This window comes from Onychostoma macrolepis, chromosome 25, assembly GCF_012432095.1.
Source record: "Onychostoma macrolepis isolate SWU-2019 chromosome 25, ASM1243209v1, whole genome shotgun sequence".
In the NCBI taxonomy this organism is placed as follows: Eukaryota; Metazoa; Chordata; class Actinopteri; order Cypriniformes; family Cyprinidae; genus Onychostoma; species Onychostoma macrolepis.
The window spans coordinates 7,319,202-7,340,240 of NC_081179.1; the positions used below are offsets into that span (position 1 = coordinate 7,319,202).

General features: G+C 34.2%; 2 protein-coding genes across 3 annotated transcripts in view; both read left to right on the top strand.

Moving 5' to 3' along the window:
• The window catches only part of LOC131534051 (mucin-2), a 107,212-nt gene extending 98,032 nt beyond the window's left edge, over nt 1–9,180 (top strand). For both annotated transcript variants that reach the window (XM_058766678.1, XM_058766679.1), the window contains 16 exons: nt 43–162; nt 845–949; nt 1,055–1,174; nt 1,855–1,950; nt 2,056–2,175; nt 2,850–2,954; nt 3,060–3,179; nt 3,859–3,954; nt 4,060–4,179; nt 4,836–4,940; nt 5,036–5,155; nt 5,625–5,723; nt 5,831–5,950; nt 7,903–7,942; nt 8,147–8,266; nt 8,755–9,180. In XM_058766678.1, the coding sequence (XP_058622661.1) occupies nt 43–162; nt 845–949; nt 1,055–1,174; nt 1,855–1,950; nt 2,056–2,175; nt 2,850–2,954; nt 3,060–3,179; nt 3,859–3,954; nt 4,060–4,179; nt 4,836–4,940; nt 5,036–5,155; nt 5,625–5,723; nt 5,831–5,950; nt 7,903–7,942; nt 8,147–8,266; nt 8,755–8,771 (1,623 nt within the window). In that variant the 3' untranslated portion in view covers nt 8,772–9,180. The remainder of the gene's footprint in view (nt 1–42; nt 163–844; nt 950–1,054; nt 1,175–1,854; nt 1,951–2,055; nt 2,176–2,849; nt 2,955–3,059; nt 3,180–3,858; nt 3,955–4,059; nt 4,180–4,835; nt 4,941–5,035; nt 5,156–5,624; nt 5,724–5,830; nt 5,951–7,902; nt 7,943–8,146; nt 8,267–8,754) is intronic.
• A 2,555-nt stretch (nt 9,181–11,735) lies between these two features.
• LOC131533838 (mucin-2-like) overlaps nt 11,736–21,039 on the top strand; it is a 32,893-nt gene continuing 23,589 nt past the window's right edge. The window contains 17 exon segments of the mRNA XM_058766270.1: nt 11,736–11,883; nt 13,329–13,590; nt 13,682–13,796; nt 15,886–15,976; nt 16,125–16,246; nt 16,330–16,555; nt 16,680–16,805; nt 17,228–17,342; nt 17,646–17,784; nt 17,902–18,015; nt 18,569–18,635; nt 18,744–18,881; nt 18,979–19,143; nt 19,457–19,551; nt 19,807–19,933; nt 20,451–20,706; nt 20,808–20,860. Of these exon segments, the coding sequence (XP_058622253.1) occupies nt 11,811–11,883; nt 13,329–13,590; nt 13,682–13,796; nt 15,886–15,976; nt 16,125–16,246; nt 16,330–16,555; nt 16,680–16,805; nt 17,228–17,342; nt 17,646–17,784; nt 17,902–18,015; nt 18,569–18,635; nt 18,744–18,881; nt 18,979–19,143; nt 19,457–19,551; nt 19,807–19,933; nt 20,451–20,706; nt 20,808–20,860 (2,284 nt within the window). The 5' untranslated portion in view covers nt 11,736–11,810.

The window sequence follows — 21,039 nt, forward strand, 5'->3', positions numbered from 1 at the left end:
TCTGTTCCTCCATCATAATGGAGTCTGTCTGTCTTTTGTCAGGTTGGAGAAGTCCACATTTATAAATGTGAAAATGTTACCTGTCGTGAAATTGATGGCTCACTTGTGACTGAGAAGAGCTCTGAGAAGTGCACTGTCTTGAGTCCACTTGAATGTAAACTTGTAAGTAAAATCACTAGCTTAAACTTAACACATGACGCACTTGCTTTCTATGTGTTTTGTATGGCTGTCATTTTCTGACACAGTACAGTTTTTTTTTTTTTTTAATTGATTCTACAGTGGTGATGAAGCCAAAGTCGTCTTAAGAAAAATATATTAAATTTCTAACTTTAAGAATAATTTTTAACAATGTTCTATTCAAGAATTTGAATTCTTCTTAAGTTTTGTCTTAAGAATTATCTTAATGAAAAATACAGTATTTTTGGGAATATGAAATATTCATAATTTTATTTTTAAGTTCACAAGTTCACCTGCCCATCCAGTCCTGATGGCTAATGGTAAACAGACTTGGCTTGCTGTCTCGGCTTGAGCTCAGAGTGCCCCCATTGCAGTACTACATAGAAGGAGAATAACAGAAAGAAAGGAGGAGATGGGGAGGAGGAGGGATGTTGGAAGAATTGTCTCTGAGACAGCGCAATGACTGCTGCTCATATTGGCTTGTAATGGCGATTGACAGGACTAAATGATTAGGCTCCTCCCGAACCTATGTTTGGAACTTTATTTAGAAAATGGGAATAAAATAAGAGTTAAAATTGTTATGTTTTGTTAATCTGGCTCTGGTTCTTTTAACAAGTCTGTCAAAAGGAATGAATTATTAAACTACAAACTTGTTTTTACCTTCAAGGGCTCTGAATATGTTAAACAAGAAGAAGACTGCTGTGGAACATGTGTACCAAGAAACTGTACTTACACAGCAGACACAGCAGACAACACCACATATACGATGCGGGTACATTTGTAAACATTTGTGATCATTTCTTAATTCTTTTAGTTCATCAGACAATGAATCTGCTCTGTTCCTCCATCATAATGGAGTCTGTCTGTCTTTTGTCAGGTTGGAGAAGTCCACATTTATAAATGTGAAAATGTTACCTGTCGTGAAATTGATGGATCACTTGTGACTGAGAAGAGCTCTGAGAAGTGCACTGTCTTGAGTCCACTTGAATGTAAACTTGTAAGTAAAATCACTAGCTTAAACTTAACACATGACGCACTTGCTTTCTATGTGTTTTGTATGGCTGTCATTTTCTGACATAGTACAGTTTTTTTTTAATTGATTCTACAGTGGTGATGAAGCCAAAGTCGTCTTAAGAAAAAAATATATTAAATTTCTAACTTTAAGAAGAATTTTTAACAATGTTCAATTCAAGAATTTGAATTCTTCTTAAGTTTTGTCTTAAGAATTATCTTAATAAAAAATACAGTATTTTTTGGGACTATGAAATATTCATAATTTTATTTTTAAGTTCACAAGTTCGCCTGCCCATCCAGTCCTGATGGCTAATGGTAAACAGACTTGGCTTGCTGTCTCAGCTTGAGCTCAGAGTGCCCCCATTGCAGTACTACATAGAAGGAGAATAACAGAAAGAAAGGAGGAGATGGGGAGGTGGAGGGATGTTGGAAAAATTGTCGATAAGACAGTGCAATGACTGCTGCTCATATAGGCTTGTAATGACGATTGACAGGACTAAATGATTAGGCTCCTCTCGAACCTATGTTTGGAACTTTATTTAGAAAATCGGAATAAAATAAGAATTAAAATTGTAATGTTTTGTTAATCTGGCTCTGGTTCTTTTTAACAAGTCTGTCAAAGGAGTTAATTATTAAACTACAAACTTGTTTTTACCCTACAAGGGCTCTGAATATGTTAAACAAGAAGAAGACTGCTGTGGAACATGTGTACCAAGAAACTGTACTTACACAGCAGACAACACCACATATACGATGCGGGTACATTTGTAAACATTTGTGAACATTTCTTAATTCTTTTAGTTCATCAGACAATGAATCTGCTCTTTTCCTCCATCATAATGGAGTCTGTCTGTCTTTTGTCAGGTTGGAGAAGTCCACATTTATAAATGTGAAAATGTTACCTGTCGTGAAATTGATGGCTCACTTGTGACTGAGAAGAGCTCTGAGAAGTGCACTGTCTCGAGTCCACTTAAATGTAAACTTGTAAGTAAAATCACTAGCTTAAACTTAACACGACACACTTGTTTTCTATGTGTTTTGTATGGCTGTCATTTTCTGACACAGTACAGTTTTTTTTTATTGATTCTACAGTTGTGATGAAGCCAAAGTTGTCTTAAGAAAAAATATATTAAATTTCAAACTTTAAGAAGAATTTTTAACAATGTTCTATTCAAGAATTTGAATTCTTCTTATGTTTTGTCTTAAGAACTATCTTTATAAAAAATACAGTATTTTTGGGAATATGAAATATTCATAATTTTATTCTTAAACTCACGAGTTCACCTGCCTGTCTTGCCCTGATGGCTAATGGTAAACAGACTTGGCTTGCTGTCTCGGCTTGAGATCAGAGCCCCCATTGCAGTACTACATAGAAGGAGAATAACAGAAAGAAAGGAGGAGATGGGGAGGAGGAGGGATGTTGGAAGAATTGTCTCTGAGACAGCGCAATGACTGCTGCTCATATAGGCTTGTAATGACGATTGACAGGACTAAATGATTAGGCTCCTCCTGAACCTATGTTTGGAACTTTATTTAGAAAATGGGAATAAAATAAGAGTTAAAATTGTTATGTTTTGTTAATCTGGCTCTGCTTCTTTTTAATGAATCTGTCAAAAGGAATGAATTATTTAACTACAAACTTGTTTTTACCCTTCAAGGGCTCTGAATATGTTAAACAAGAAGAAGACTGCTGTGGAACATGTGTACCAAGAAACTGTACTTACACAGCAGACACAGCAGACAACACCACATATACGATGCGGGTACATTTGTAAACATTTGTGATCATTTCTTAATTCTTTTAGTTCATCAGACAATGAATCAGCTCTGTTCCTCCATCATAATGGAGTCTGTCTGTCTTTTGTCAGGTTGGAGAAGTCCACGTTTATAAATGTGAAAATGTTACCTGTCGTGAAATTGATGGATCACTTGTGACTGAGAAGAGCTCTGAGAAGTGCACTGTCTTGAGTCCACTTGAATGTAAACTTGTAAGTAAAATCACTAGCTTAAACTTAACACATGGCGCACTTGCTTTCTATGTGTTTTGTATGGCTGTCATTTTCTGACATAGTACAGTTTTTTTTTAATTGATTCTACAGTGGTGATGAAGCCAAAGTCGTCTTAAGAAAAAAATATATTAAATTTCTAACTTTAAGAAGAATTTTTAACAATGTTCTATTCAAGAATTTGAATTCTTCTTAAGTTTTGTCTTAAGAACTATCTTTATAAAAAATACAGTATTTTTTGGGAATATGAAATATTCATATTTTTATTTTTAAGTTCACAAGTTCGCCTGCCCATCCAGTCCTGATGGCTAATGGTAAACAGACTTGGCTTGCTGTCTCGGCTTGAGCTCAGAGTGCCCCATTGCAGTACTACATAGAAGGAGAATAACAGAAAGAAAGGAGGAGATGGGGAGGTGGAGGGATGTTGGAAAAATTGGTGATAAGACAGTGCAATGACTGCTGCTCATATAGGCTTGTAATGACGATTGACAGGACTAAATGATTAGGCTCCTCTCGAACCTATGTTTGGAACTTTATTTAGAAAATGGGAATAAAATAAGAATTAAAATTGTAATGTTTTATTAATCTGGCTCTGGTTCTTTTTAACAAGTCTGTCAAAGGAGTTAATTATTAAACTACAAACTTGTTTTTACCCTACAAGGGCTCTGAATATGTTAAACAAGAAGAAGACTGCTGTGGAACATGTGTACCAAGAAACTGTACTTACACAGCAGACAACACCACATATACGATGCGGGTACATTTGTAAACATTTGTGATCATTTCTTAATTCTTTTAGTTCATCAGACAATGAATCTGCTCTGTTCCACCATCATAATGGAGTCTGTCTGTCTTTTGTCAGGTTGGAGAAGTCCACATTTATAAATGTGAAAATGTTACCTGTCGTGAAATTGATGGCTCACTTGTGACTGAGAAGAGCTCTGAGAAGTGCACTGTCTTGAGTCCACTTGAATGTAAACTTGTAAGTAAAATCACTAGCTTAAACTTTACAAATGACACACTAGCTTTCTATGTGTTTTGTATGGCTGTCATTTTCTGACACAGTACAGTTTTTTTTTTTAATTGATTCTACAGTTGTGATGAAGCCAAAGTTGTCTTAAGAAAAAATATATTAAATTTCTAACTTTAAGAATAATTTTTAACAATGTTCTATTCAAGAATTTGAATTCTTCTTAAGTTTTGTCTTAAGAATTATCTTAATAAAAAATACAGTATTTTTGGGAATATGAAATATTCATAATTTTATTTTTAAGTTCACAAGTTCGCCTGCCCATCCAGTCCTGATGGCTAATGGTAAACAGACTTGGCTTGCTGTCTCGGCTTGAGCTCAGAGTGCCCCCATTGCAGTACTACATAGAAGGAGAATAACAGAAAGAAAGGAGGAGATGGGGAGGAGGAGGGATGTTGGAAGAATTGTCTCTGAGACAGCGCAATGACTGCTGCTCATATAGGCTTGTAATGACGATTGACAGGACTAAATGATTAGGCTCCTCCCGAACCTATGTTTGGAACTTTATTTAGAAAATGGGAATAAAATAAGAGTTAAAATTGTTATGTTTTGTAATGTCTGTCAAAGGAGTGAATTATTAAACTACAAACTTGTTTTTACCCTTCAAGGGCTCTGAATATGTGAAACAAGAAGAAGACTGCTGTGGAACATGTGTACCAAGAAACTGTACTTACACAGCAGACACACCAGACAACACTACATATACAATGCGGGTACATTTGTGAACATTTCTTAATTCTTTTAATTCATCAAACAATGAATCTGCTCTGTTCTTCAATCCTCATAGAGTCTGTCTGTCATTTGTCAGGTTGGAGAAGTCCACATTTACAAATGTGAAAATGTTACCTGTCATGAAATTGATGGCTCGCTTGTGACTGAGAAGAGCTCTGAGAAGTGCACTTACACCAGTTCACTTGACTGTAAACCTGTAAGAAGAATCTCTAGCTTAAACTCCACATGACATACTTGTTTTCTATGTATTTTGTATGGCTGTCATTTTCAGATGCAATACAGTTTTTCCTCATTGATTCTACAGTGGTGATGTAGCCTTGTTCATTTCCTATTAATGGACAAATAATCCCTAAGATCTGGGGCTGGATTCACAAAAGTCTTCTTAAGAAAAAGTATAAAAGAAGAACTTTAAGAATTTATTTGTAATGATTTTTAACATTCTATTTAAGAATCTTAATTCTTCTTAAGGTTTGTCTTAAGAACAAACTTAAGAAAAAAGTAATTTTGAGAATATAAAATATTCCTAATTTTATTGTTAAATTGGAAAATAAGAAGAAAATACGAGTTAAGAAGATTTTAATGTTTTGTGAATCTGGCTCTGGTTCTTTTTAATGAGTCTGTCAAAAGGAGTGCATTATTAAACTACAAGCTTTTTACCCTTCAAGTGCTTTGAATATGTGAAAGGAGAAGGAGAGTGCTGTGGAACATGTAGACAATCTTGCTGTATTTACAATGCACCAGACAACACCACACATACTCTCCAGGTACATGGTCAAACTTTCTCAATGTTTTCTGCTATCTTTCAGTTCATCAGATAAAGTATCTGTGCTGTTCTTCAAACCTCATATAGCCTCTCTGCCTTTCTGTTTAGGTTCAAGAGGCGTACAAGTTTCAGTGCACAACTGGTACCTGCAAAGAAGTCAATGGCTTGCTTGCGATTGTGGAGAGCATTAAAACATGCCCTGACTTTAATCGAAATGACTGTGTGCCTGTAAGTTTGTGTATTACTGTTGCTTTCTGCTACTGCCTAAGTTTGGATGCATGGCTTTGATGTATTACAGGTTTTCTTATTTTCTCCAGACTAAGGTCAATGTTCAACTTCTCAAAAAAATTAACACAGACAAAGAAACACACTCCCAATTAAGCCAAACAAAAGTTGCAGTTAGGTTTGTGTATTATATCAAAGAGAAAAATTCTGCCATCATTTACTCACACTAATGTTATTCCAAACAGTGACATGGGGGTCAGGGGCTGTTAGGGCTATATATATATATATATATATATATATATAAAGTCATGGCCAAAAATATCGGCACCCTTGGTAAATATGATCAAAGAAGGCTGTGAAAATTAATCTACATTGTTAATCCTTTTGATCTTTCATTTAAAAAATTCACAAAAATCTAACCTTTAATTGGATAATAAGAATTTAAAATGGGGGAAAATATCATTATGAAATAAATGTTTTTCTCTAATACACATTGGCCACAATTAACGGTACACTTTTATTCAATACTTTTTGAAACCTCCATTTGCCAGTTTAACAGCTCTAAATTTTCTCCTCTAATGCCTGATGAGGTTAGAGAACACCTGACAAGAGATCAGAGACCATTCCTTCATCCAGAATCACTCCAGACCCTTTAGATTCCCAGCTTCATGTTGGTGCTGCTTCTCTTCAGTTCACTCATTTTCTACAGGGTTCAGATCAGAGGACTGGAATGGCCAGCAGAAGCTTGGTTTTGTGCTCAGTGACCCATTTTTGTGTTGTTTTTGAGGTTTATGTTTGGATTATTGTACGGTTGGAAGATCCAAACATGGCCCATTATAAGATTTCTAACAGAGTCAGTCACTTATTGATTTTTTATCTGTTGGTATTTGATAGAATCCATGATGCCATGCGTCTAAACAAGATGTCCAGGACGTCCAGCAGAAATATAGGCCCACAACATCAAAAATACAGCAGTATATTTCATTGTACACATGGGGTACTTTTTATCCCTGTGTTCACCAAACCCATCTTGAGTGTTTGCTGCCAAAAAGCTCATTTTTTAGTTTCATCTGACCATAGAAGCCAGTCCCATTTGAAGTTCCAGTCGTGTCTGATAACTGAATATGCTGGAGTTTGTTTTTGGATGAGCGAGGAGAATTTTTCTTGAAACCCTCCCAAACAACATGTGGTGATGTAGGTGCTGTTTGACAATTTTTTTTTAAAGGTTTTTTTAGGCTTTGTTTTCCCTCCTATTTATATTTCTGTGAAACAGGAAGCCATGGCTGGATAATTTCATGTTCATAATAACCCTGGAGTGCTCAAAATTGTGAATATGAATGGGAATGTACTTTAGAGATATTTTACTCGTAAGAATTTCTAGAGGTGCCAATAATTGTGTCCAACGTGTATTTGAGAAAAACATTTATTTCATAATGATATTTCCCCCTATTTTAAATTCTTATTATCCAATGAAAGGTTAGATTTTTTTAATTTTTTTTATAAATAAAAGATCAAAAGGATTAACAATGCAGATTAATTTTCACAGCCGCCTTTGATCATATTTACCAAGGGTGCCAACATTTTTGGCCATGACTGTATACACACACACACACACACACATTATATATATATTTTCATTATACAAAAAAAAAAAAAAGACCAGCTTGGAAAATCTACTATAAATAAAAGCTTTTGTGTTTCATACAAGAAAGAAAGTAATACAGGGAGAGTAAATTGTGACACAATGGTGTGAATATTCTTTTAATACGGCCGTGTCAACTGTTTGAACTTAGGATTCAAAACTTTTGTGTATTTTTTTTCAAAAAAATAAAATATGTACTTTTTAGTATAAAAATATCCAAAGTTTTGGAAAACTGGATGTTTTAAGAGATTTGACCATACTTTGAGAAATATGTAAATTAATGTTTTCTGTTCTATTATAACTGTCTTTACAGGAAACATTCAAATTTGACACAGATAGATGTTGCCAGATCTGTAAGATATTCTTTACACTGAACATCCTCACACAAATGATTTGTTTTAATGTTAAAATGCTTTGTATGCCTTATTTAGATCATTTAACAGATGTTAAACAAATGAAAAATAACATGTTAGGCACTATATAAAATGTAGTGCATGCAGTAAAATGCAGTCTTGTTCATTAGAGTCACTGGCTTGTATACCTCTATTATCTCTCAGGTGAAACCGGGAACTGTATTCCTGAGAAGAACATCACCCGTCTGCATGTCAATGATTGCTCTTCAATCAAGGATGTAGAAGTTGCATCCTGCACTGGCCAATGTGACTGTGTAAATCGATGTGAGTAACTACTGACATAATTCATATAATATTTTGTAAGACTTTCTTTCTGAAGACTTAGCAATACATATTAAATAATTATCAATATTATAAGATTTAAAATAATAAACATCTATAGTATGCCAAAATGAATAACACTGCAAATTAAGACTAATTTAAGCTGGTGCTTGCAATTAGCTAGCTTGGGACCAATGTTGATTTTTAGTTATTGATGAAATTATATTTTCCATAAATTAATTATCTAATGTATATAGATATATGAGATATCAATATGTTGTTGCTAATTAAATTCATTTTATTCATTTTTCTGTAATGATTTGAATATCAATTCTACAGACTTAAGTTAAAAGCTATTGGAAAATCTCTAACATTCATTTGTGGTAGCCAACCTTTGTGGGGACACTGTATATTAGGATAAACTAATATAAGCACATTCAGCTGTACTATAATGTTTTTTTTCTTCTTCTTCTTCTTGGAAACCTGTGCAGGTATTCGATGTACATGAACGATTTGATGCACAGCTGTTCCTGCTGCCAGGAGGAGAATTTCACCCTTCGACCGGTGATGCTGAGGTGTACCAGAATACCACTGAATAAAAGATCCTGCTTGAATGCTGATTTGAACATGACTCAATAATCTGACATACTATAATTTCAAAATATATATCCAATAATGGAAATGATTTAAGCTGATTGTTACAGTGCATTAATGGCTGTTATTTTGGCAAATACTGCACCATTTATTTTTTTCTGTGTGGTTTGATCTAGGCGTATGGTTAACTCTAGTCTGTTTTGTTATCTCTCAAAGGGGATCCTGGGCATTTTTTCTTTTATTTGTTACACTCTTTGGTAATGCATGAGATAATGATGTACTTTTCTTTCCAATGAATTTAATTAAAATCACAATAAAGCATAATAAAGAGCATCAATTACAGTCCCCTGGATTTTTTTCAGAGAAGTGCACTGATATAAAGCCGAGCACCAACACTTCAAAACCAACTGTCAAACAATGATGAAACGTACGTCTAAAAAATTTGGTCCTTGTTTAATATCGAGAGAACGCATTCAGTACCTACCAGGCCACAAAGAAGGTATCGTCATATCATCTGCAGTACCCACATGTCACCATAAGAGGACTCTGTCGTCCACCTACTGAAAGTGACTTTAACCAAAAACTAATAAAATTACAGTTTTACATTAGTTTTTTACTCTTTGATATTTTTAGCTCTGTTTTTTTTTTTTTTCAATTTCATTCAGATTTTTTACTCTTTCAATGGAATTACTGTTGACCTGTCTTGAACTCATTACAATCAACGAGGAAAAGTACTGCAGTCTGCACTGTACATACACAACATTCATGTCAAATGAGGCAGTGTCAATAGAAACTAGAGGCAGTACAACCAGTGTTGGTTTATCTAATCAATGTTTTATGTTTGTTCCCTCCCTTTGCCAACAATGTTGCCCGGTTTCATAAGGGTATTTTCTGAAGAACAGCTGTTTCTTAGACTGTCAACACTTGCGCTTGCAGTGTCACAAAAAGGTGGAGCCTTTGGATCGGATCTCACGTTGCATGCACATCAAAAACCTGATGTTTGCCTTTGGAGGAACTTTTGCTCTACTGAAGGAAGTTGTTTGATGGCTTGGGCAGATCTCAATATCAGAATTATTATATTTGCTGTCGACTGAAGAATGATTTACAAAAGAGGGCCTGAATTTACTTGTTGTCTGATGGCCAGCCAGCCTTCTGATTATTCACTGTGTAAAGAAAGAAATGAAGGGCCCTGTCAATAAACATTCTGTAAATAATTTCATATAATCATTATATCAGTGTTCCTTAATTTATAATTTTGAGGTATACAGATACATGAATCCATTTGAGCTTGCAAAATGAATTGCAAATGCATATTTATAATTATTTTATATTTATAAAATGTAATATGTTTTAATGTATAATATTCCTCTATTTCCCCATGCCTTGATTAAAATATTATATTTGAATAAAGTATACTAAAAGTAGAACTTAAAAAGTGTGTGTTGAATTGCATTATCAGATGTATTTTGTAATATTTTCTTTATAAAACTTTGTCATGATTTTTCTTTTTTATAAGGTGCAACAACAATAGCAGTAAAGAGCCTGAAAACAAATAAAAAAGCAAAATATCAACATTTTTACTTTGTAACTGAAAAAGAAAAAAAAAAATAGTATGTACATTTAGGATACATAAATGAGCAGCTTGTACATTCTACTTTAAATTCTTAAAATAAATAAGCTTTCAATGATAAATATTTCATTTTTGGATGAACTAATTATTTTTTCTAAAGTTGCAAGGGTCAAACATGCCCATACCCATAAATTGATTTTATCTATTTATTTATTTTTTATTTTTTATTTTTTATTAATTTATTTTATTAATATCATGTTGTCTAAATCCTGTCTGTATGAATGTGGTTATTTTTTACTGCAACTAAACAACATTCAGAAATGTCCTATCTTGTTACCATTTGGTGTCCCTTCACTCATTTTATTTTATTTTATTATTTTATTTTACTTCATTTTATTTTATTTTATTTTATTTCACTTTAAATACTGTATAAATTTTTGACGACTAATGTTTAATTTCCAGATGAACTAATCATTTTCCGAAAGGTCCACAGGGTCAGCCATGTTTGAAAAAATAGCTGAAGAAACAGCCATAAATGGTTATGCATGACATCACATTTCTCTCAAGTCTGAAATCTTTACCAAATAAACGATCAGGATATGAGCACTGCCAGATGGTCAATGGTCAGTTTGTTTGAATTCAGGAAAGCACAGGTGGCATTCAGGAGCTTGAGACACGCCTATGTACCTGCAAAGATGCTGAACGTCAAATTGTCTGCATCACAGACAGGATATTCAAACCTCACACGCAATCACATATGTGGACACTTGACATGTACTCCCATTTCACCGCAAGCTTGATGGAAAATTTGATTAATTTGACACATTTATGATCATATCCTTCATGAGAAATTCATATGGATGTCTACAAAGTAACTCAGGACACTTAAGACTCTAGTTATTTACACAAGACCATTAGTCTTCATCTCATTCTCCATATCAGCTGCTAAATGGTTTATTAATCATGTATTGTATATTTATTTTGCAGGTTTTAGCAGTAAATGTTATTTTTACTAATCCTCATCATACATGTACAGCAAAGTTGTAAATTATTCACACCCTGCTGTAAATATAATATTCATTACATACATTTTATTAAATGTCTCATCAAACATTGTTTAGAGAGGCAGAGGAACTGCCGCCCTCACACACACGCACACACACGCACACGCACGCACACGCACGCACACACACACACACACATGCCATCACTGGACTTTTGTAATAGCAGGTTGACTTTTTTCTGTCACACACCATAGAAAGCTGGCAGACCCTCCCTGTAGGGTGGGGAGTGAAAGGTGAATGAGAAATGATATAAAAGAGGGTATGAATTGAAATCCAACAGTACTGGAGCTCTACCTGTTGACCTCTCTCACTTCCCACCATGGAGTGGAGAACATCTACAGTCTGCATACTGCTTCTGGCACTTACCGGCATTCAGGTTGATTCAAAGACAGGTAAGAGTTAACTATCAGTCAAAAATTTCATACTTGAAATGGTTCTTGAGGGGTGTCATCTGTCTCGTTTATTTTATTTTATTTTATTTTATTTTATTTTTAAAAACAGTTTTGATTGTTTTGTTTTTTTATTATTAGCATAATATTTCTCTAAACCCTGAATGTATGATTTTATTTAATTATTTATTAATATATATATATATATATATATATATATCTTTAATCACACCTGTCCTTATTAATATAATTATTTTTACTACTAAATAACAAATTACTTGTATTGTTATAATTTGGCGTCCCCTAAATAAGACACCTTTTTATTTTGTTTTATTTTATTTTATTACTTAAGTTTAGTTCAATCAGTATACAATTTGGAAGCTTTTATATTTAAGATTCAATATATGAAACGTTGAGTGTGTTAGAATTTGAGTATGTACAAGTTATTAAGGTAAAAAACTAAATAAAATTCACATTTTTTAATCAAAATATGTTTCTTGAGGATTGATTATTTTTACAACTAAACAACAACCGGAAATTACTTATATTGTCAAAATTTTTATTTGACAATATAATACACACCTATTATTTTATATTTTATTTTATTTTATTTCATTTATAAGTTTAGTTCAATCAGCATACAATTTGGAAGCTTTTATATTTAAAATGCAATATATGAAATTTTAAGTGCATTACAATTGAGTATGTACATCCGTTAATAAGTATTAAAAATCATTTTAAATTCACAGCTTTTTTAATCATTATATGTTTGTTTAGGATTGTAAGCTTGACCGTGACGCAAAGATGAATTTCAAAGATGATTTTATCTTGTCAAATAGCTTGATGTGGTTAAAAACAGCATTGGTATCAGAATCTGGAAAGAAAGAAAAAAACCAAGCTTATGACAGTTGTGAAGATTAGTTTCGTCACCTGAACCTGATACTATCAGAGCCATTGATGACTTGCCTTAGAAGTTACTAAATATTTTCAGTTGTGTCAAAAAGTGACAAAGTTCATTTACTTCCCTTCATGATGACTTGAAATTCAGCTTGATCAACTTTCCGTAAATTTGCAGATTGACAAATGTAAAAGTGACCAAATGCAGGAATTATCTGAGAATGCCTGAATTTTAATTGAGTTTGCAAACAGGGAACATAATTGTAATTAAAATTTAAGGACATACAATTCAAATGTAAATGCATTTATATAACTGCTATAAGCATAGATTTTAATAATACATTATATGTTTTACATACATACATTATTTCAGCGATCAACGTTTGAAAAGCCACTTAAAGAAATTTGTATTTAATTTATATTGAATAAATTCTATTTTACTTTATGGGCTGTGGTAGAAGAACAAAAATTCCCAAAATGATTAAAATTCTCTCAAAATTTTCGAAAATAAGTGAAACTTTTCATATTTCTTTGTTTTTTCCTTTTTGCAGTCTATCCCAGCAACCATGTCAACAACATCTGTAGCATGTGGGGAAACTTCCACTTCAAGACGTTCGATGGAGACGTGTATCAGTTCCCAGGCACATGCGAGTATAACCTGGTGTCCGACTGCCAAAGCCTCATTCACCAGTTCTCGGTTCACGTGAAGAGAACAGAACACAGCACTGGACCAAAGATCAGCAGGGTCTCGATTACCATCAATGACATTGGCATTGAGTTGACCGAGAAACAGGTCATAGTGAATGGAGAAAAGTAAGATTCTGGGGAACCCAACCAGCTGTAAAAGGCTTTCAAATGTATTCTGGTTGGCCAATTTTTCATTTGAATCGTTTCTCTTGTTCAGAGTAACGCTGCCCGTGCATGTCGCAGGGATCCTTGTGGAAGAGAACACAATTTACATCAGACTCTATTCCAAAATGGGCATCACTGTCATGTGGAACAAAGAGGATGCCGTTATGGTGAGTTTATAGCTCATCATGAGCTCAAAACAACTCCTATGAAAGTGCATCTTTAACCAGGGCTGCCAACTCTCAAGAATCAAAAGATATAGTCTAAATATATTTATAGTCTAAATATAATCTGTTCAGAATTTAAATAAATGTTTTAATTTTCGTGCTTCTAAGGGCCATATACCCTGTACAAGCATACAGTACATCCCTCATCCATCACATAAATGCAGGATTCATTTTCGAATGGAAGAAGAATATAATTAGTCAAAATAGATTAAGCAATGTAAATGCAAACTAATGGATTAATAGAAATATATTTGAATTTTCATGTCAAAATATTCTTAAATGGGGTTTGCAATTATTTATAATAAAAGTAATGACTATAAATCTTGCAATTCTCTAAGTGTACATTGCTATTCTTGTTGTGGTAAAAAGTTAATAGTTTTGCAGCACTGCAACAGTTATTTTAGCCTACATAATTTTATGACAAAAACACAGTACCATGTTCAGATGTCAGACAAAACTCTGCTAACAGACATATATAATAGAAAACAACCCCCAACTCAACCCGCTGTGTTGAACTCAAAGGGTGGCAACCTTGTCTTTAACTACCCTGCTGAAAAAAACAATAGAACCCTGCCCAAAACACTATAGAAAATGTAATGGTTTTAATGGTTATAATGGGAATTGTATTGGTTTTAATGGAAACTATAATGGTGTCTACTGATATGTGATGGATTATACTGGTGGGATGTTAAATCCTATTGGAAAAATGCCCAAAACACACTACAAAAAGGAATTTTGTAATGGTTTTACTGGAAAAAGCTAATGGTTTATAATGGTATTTTAATGGAAACCATTGAAATTTCTGTGATGGTTTCTATTGGGCTTCTATTGTTTTAGTTTTTTTTTAGCAGGATAGGTTTTCAAATGGATATCTGATTTAAGAATTGCAAACCTTAAATACACTAAAATTGCTTAATTCCTTCTAAGATGGAAACAGTTCAGTAATTGTGTTAGATAAGCGATTCACGTAGCCTATAGAACTGGTTCATACATTATGAGTCATTTGTTAGTTATTAACCGGATTACTTTTCACTCTGTGTTTTTGATTCATTAAAAAGAACCGGCTCGTATGATTCATTTGTTAGTGAATCACACAACACATCTAGCGCTGCATGTCTTTTATTCACTAAAAAAATCAGCTATTAACAGTCAACATTATTTTGTGAACCCGCTGTAAGTTTGTTTTAGTGTGCAGCACACAACAACTAAAAAACAGAACGACATGCTTTCTTTCGATGATTTCTGTCGTGGTTGTTATTTGTATCCTTACAACCAGTTTAGACCACAAACTAGCATTTAAAGCTTGGGTAAAACATGATTTATTTAGTTGTGGCAAAGTAGAATAATAAAATGAATCTGCGTAATAGAATCTCAAATGCTTTTTTGACTAGAAAATAATCTAATGTTTAATCTATTTTTTTTAAATTGGGCAATGCGGTCACTTTTAATTGGGCAATGCTTCTCTGATGATTGCGCGGGCGCTCAAATAGGCGAGTACTTGAATAGCAAGTAGAAAGAAGAGTAGAAACAGCAAACGGACAAATTGAAACAGCGAAATACACGATTTACAGACCGAGTACTTCAAAATCACGCTGGAGATGGCTGTGGCATTATATTTGACGTTTATTATCTTTTTGATTAGTTGAAGGAGAAGAATTTATTTATTGCGCAACATGACAGTTTCAAGGAAGTGAACAGACAGTAGCATATTGTGCAAGAAGTGTGAAGTAAAATGCTATATAAGGCAATTCTCTGTTATGCACTGAAGTGTATTTCCATCCTTATGAACATAGTTGTTTACAATAGTGAATTTAAGTCTGCAAGTAAAATTTACTAGTGTATACTGACAAAACAAGTACTGTGCAATACCATGGTAACTTATATATGGTAATAATTTGGTACCATAGTATTATTATTATTATTTCCATATTCCATATATGTTTTGCTTGCTCTGATCACATAACATTAGGCCTACTACTGACAAAGTCCAAATATTATAATGATCTAACAATTCTGTGTGGTCCTTTGTTAGGTGGAACTAGACCCCAAATATTCCAATCGGACTTGTGGACTGTGTGGCGATTTCAATGGAGTTCCAGTTTATAGTGAGTTCATTGAATCTGGTAAGTCACCTGATTTCTTACTTTTCTGTATATAGTGCTTATTTGACCAATTATACAAAAATGATTATTCCTCATGGATTCCTAATTTGATGATTCTCTAAGAGTTTTAAGAATATCCAAGATCAAGTGTCTGTCTTATTTATTACAGGACGGAGGGTTGGCTATGCTGAGTTTGGTAATAAGCACAGAGTTCCCAACCCAACACATGTCTGCGAAGATCCTTTTGAAAATGATGATGAGCAAAATGTGGTGGACAAATGTGAAAAATTTGTAAGTTGATCATTCCAAATGAAATTGTTAGTCACAACAGCATCTTTTAGTATTGTTACTTAATATGGACCTTTTCACAACAGCGGGCAGATTGTGCAGACCTTTTGGAGGATGAAAAGTGGTCTTCTTGTAGCTGGGTTTTGAACCCAGAGCCATATATCAAGGCCTGTACAAATGATATTTGCTCGAGCCAACCTGAAGATGAAGACATCAGCATCTCTGCGCTCTGTGCGACTTTGTCTGAATATTCACGTCAGTGCTCTCACGCCGGAGGATCTCCACCGTCCTGGAGGACAGCAAACTTCTGTGGTAAGAAATGCCTTGATAATTCTGGTGGAAATGATAGGTTTCTTCTCTCTTGAGCGGTTCATTTGTTTTTATTCCTTATTAATAGCACTTGTAAAGACTCTGTGTGTCTTGTATTCCTATGCAGCTGTGCCGTGCCCATACAATATGGTACATTCTGAAAGTGGCTCTCCCTGTATGGACACATGCTCGCACAAAGACACAAACACACTGTGTGAGGAACACAACACTGATGGATGCTTTTGCCCGCCAGGTCAGTACCACTATTTAGATAATATAAACCATTATTTATTAACATAAACTACTGTTCAAAAGTCTGCAGTCAGTAAGATTTTTAATTAATTTTATTATACAGCAAGGGTGCATTAAATTGATCAAAAGTGACAGTAACGGCATTTATAATGTTACAAAAGATTTATATTTCTATTTTTGAAGAATCCTGAAAAGAGTAAGCAGGAACTGTAACTGTTTTCAACATCAATGATATTAATAAACATTTCTGAAGGATCATGAGACACTAAAGACTGGAGTAACGGCTGCTGAAAATTCATCTTTGCCCCACATATATAAATTATGTTATAAACTTATTATAAATTGTAATAATGTTTCATAATATTACTGTTTTTATTGTATTTTGTAACCACATTAAGTTGTTGCATTGTGTCTTTGTTATAGGAACTGTGTTTGATGACATCTCAAACACGGGCTGCATCCCAGCAGAAAAGTGTCAGTGCAAGCATGACCGCGTCTACAACACAGGAGAGATCCTACGCAAAGATGAGGAAGAATGGTAAGAAAACACATTTAACTCAATATCCATATGTATGGCATATTTTATTTTATTTTTTTATCCTAGTGCATTTTGTGTCCTTTCATGTATTTTACTACTTATATACAAGAAAAATATGTATATTCATCAATATTACTGTTAACTGCATAGTTATGACAAAATGCTAAATTATGATGACACTGGATGAATAGTAAAAATGGCAGTTTCATAAATATATAAAAACATCAGAACTGTGATTTACCATATTGGCATCTGAAGCTCATTGTTTTCCATGTCTGTTTGTAATTGTATTGTGTAATTCAGTATATGTAAGGAGGGAAGCTGGATCTGTGTGAGTATTCCCGGCCCTGGCCTGTGCTCCGTAGAGGAAGGATCTCACTTCACCACCTTTGACGGGAAAGAATTCACTTTCCATGGAGACTGCAACTATGTGCTCTCAAAGGTAAGTGTTTTAGTTACTAACAACACCTTATTTAATTGCTAAGACATGTTGGTTTGTATCCATGCTTTCGGAATATGTGAAATTCTTAAAATATGTTAACTTCATTTGTTTTTGTAGGACTGTGAGGAGTCCAAGTTCATCATACTGGGTCTGATTGTTCCTTGTTTTACTCATCAAACCGACACCTGTTTAAAGTCTGTTGTAGTGCTGTTTGACAACGACATGAAAAATGTGAGTACACCTCTGTACTTCCACAATCTTGTATATTTGAGTTTTATAGCAAAAAGGTCGTTTTGACAGTTTAAGTGAGTAATGAGATGCACATATTACAGTGCTGTTCAAAAGGTCATTAAAATGTTTCAAATGTTTATGCTTACCAAGGCTGCATTTATTTGATTGAAAATAGTCAAAACAGCAATATTGTTAAATATTATTACAATATTAAGCAGCTGTTTTCTGTTTCTGTGATTGCAATGTATGAATTTTCAATCTTCAGTGTCATGTGATCCTTCAGAAATCATTCTAATATGTTGATTTGGTGCTGCAGAAACATTTCTCATCATTAATGTTGGAAACAATTGTGCTGCTTAAACATTTTCTGGAAAACGTGATACATTTTCAAGATTCCTTGAGGAATAGAAATAAAACGGCAGACTTTACTGTTATTTTTATTTAATGTAATGTGTCCTTGTCTAACAATAATAGTATTTCTTTAAAAAAAAAAAATTAAAACTAGTGTAACTTGTGCAAAATAAATCTATGACGGTGCTCTTTTTTTCTGCAGCCTCTGATTATTAAAGCTGACGGGACGGTGCAACACAATGCAGAAATTTCACTTCCTTACGTGACTGGTAAGGGAGAAGGAGCTTTTTATTTCTTTTATGTGTTTTAGAGCCTATGTGCTAATATATATGTATATGTGAAGTGTTTTTCACGTTCTTTGATTCTTTTTCTCTCAGCTGACTTCACAGTGTTCATGCCATCATCGTTTCATATCATGCTTCAGACCACTTTTGGGCTGCAGGTGCAGATACAGCTGGTGCCGCTCATGCAGGTTTACATCACTGTAGACCAAAGCTTCCAGGGCAAGACTTGTGGTGAGACCTCTGTCTTAAAAAACATGAAAAAAACATCTGAATTATAAAGTGAATTCATCATGAAAGCCAATGTTGTGGCATTTGTTTGTTTGTGCAGGTATCTGTGGAAATTTTAACAAAGTTCTGGCAGATGATCTGAAGACTCCTCAGGGAGTGGTGGAGGGTACAGCGGTTTCCTTTGCAAACGCCTGGAAGGCCCAGTCCAACTGCCCCGACCGTACCGAGAGACTAGACGACCCCTGTTCCTACAGCAGTGACAGCGGTGAGAGACTTTTTGCTTTCAAAGTCAATGTGGCGAAGTCAGACCGGTTAGTTTTTGATTTTGTATTTGTATTGTTTTATACATATACCAAAGGGTGGATATATTATAAGTGGATAGGATAGTAATAGATTCAGAAGCAATCAAGAGCACTAGTGTGAACAGGTGTCAGTATTCTTCCGATACTGTTGCATCAGCCAGTATTTCCACACAAAATTACATGGTGCCCATGTTTTAATACTATATCTGTTCATTTATGCATTTTGTTGTTAAGTAGGAGTTTTAACTAAATTCCCATCTTTTATGATGCTTTTAGAGCACTTCGCTGAGCACTGGTGTTCCAAGATGAAGGACAAGGAGAGCCTCTTTGCCAAATGTCACACCACTGTCAATCCAGACAGCTACTACAAAGTATGATCTGAAACAGTAGCAGATTATATACAGACAAGCAGCATTTTCTTAACTTTTAAGCAACCAACTGTTCATTTAATATTATTTATATTGTATTATAGTATTTATTAATATTTTAAATTAGCTTTTATGCTTACATTCAGTTTTAGTTTAAGTTTTAGTAATTGTATGTGATTTTGTTTTATAAAAATATTTAATTCAATTTATCCCAGCTTCCACAACATGCAGTGACACAATGTGTCTATGTACTTTCAGAGATGCAAATACTCCAGCTGTACCTGTGAGAAGAGTGAGGATTGTCTGTGTACAGTGTTCTCCGCGTACGCCCGGGCCTGTGCAGCTAAAGGAATAATCCTCCAAGGCTGGAGAGACATTGTGTGCAGTAAGATGGCTGAAAATGATTGATTCTGTAGATGGATGGATAAGGGGAAATTTTCAGTGAACAAAACATCAAAAATCTATTTAATGCTAAGTCATGTGATTAATTGTGCACGTTTTTCACACTAACGAAGAAATGCATATAATTTATGAGGGAGAAAATGCTAATCTCACATTTCCTTTGCACTATTCTCTGTATTATAAAAATGTAATTTTAAATATATTTGAATTGTTTTCATAATTTAATTTTAATTCAGTAGTAATGAAAAGTTGATGCCAACTTCATAGCTTTATACTATAATGTGTAATAACTATACATTTTTAAGTATATACCAAGTATATAGAACTATATAGCTGACTTTATATTTTAGGAAGGCATCCTTTACAAGTGGGATCATCATATTTGGGTGTCTCAAAAAGCTTGAAAATCCCTTATCTAATCTAGAAGATTAGAAGAATGCTTATGTAGTTTTGCTACATGCATCTTTAAGACACAATGCCTTTCAAACTGATCCTCACAGAGAAATATACGGAGAATTGCCCGGCCTCGCAGAACTACTCCTATGAGCTGCAGAACTGTCAGCGTACCTGTCTGTCTCTCGCCTCTGAGCGCCAAAGCTGTAGTGTTGACTTTGTGCCCGTTGATGGATGCGCATGTCCAGAGGGGCTCTACCAGGATGAGAACGATCTGTGTGTAGCTATGGAAAAATGCCCATGTTACCACAACGGACAGAAAATTCATCCTGGCAAGTCTGTCACCATTAGGGATGAACACTGGTAAGTGAATGATAATATACTGTGGGTATTAGTGCAGTAGTTGTACAAGAAATTTAAAAACTATGAATTTAATATACAATTGATCTTATTTCTCTGTCCAGTGTTTGCATGAATGGAAAACTTCACTGTCGTTCCTGGAAAACCCGAATTCTGGGTATGAAATGTTACCTTCATCTACTGCATAAATAAGTTTGTTTTCAGTTTATATGGACTACCATCACTAGTACTGGGCTGTCATGGCATCTGTAGCCTAGGCATTACATAGTTATCTAGTAAAATGCGATTTTGAAATTAACTGGCGTACCAAGGTTTTAATAACCAACAAACAGTGAA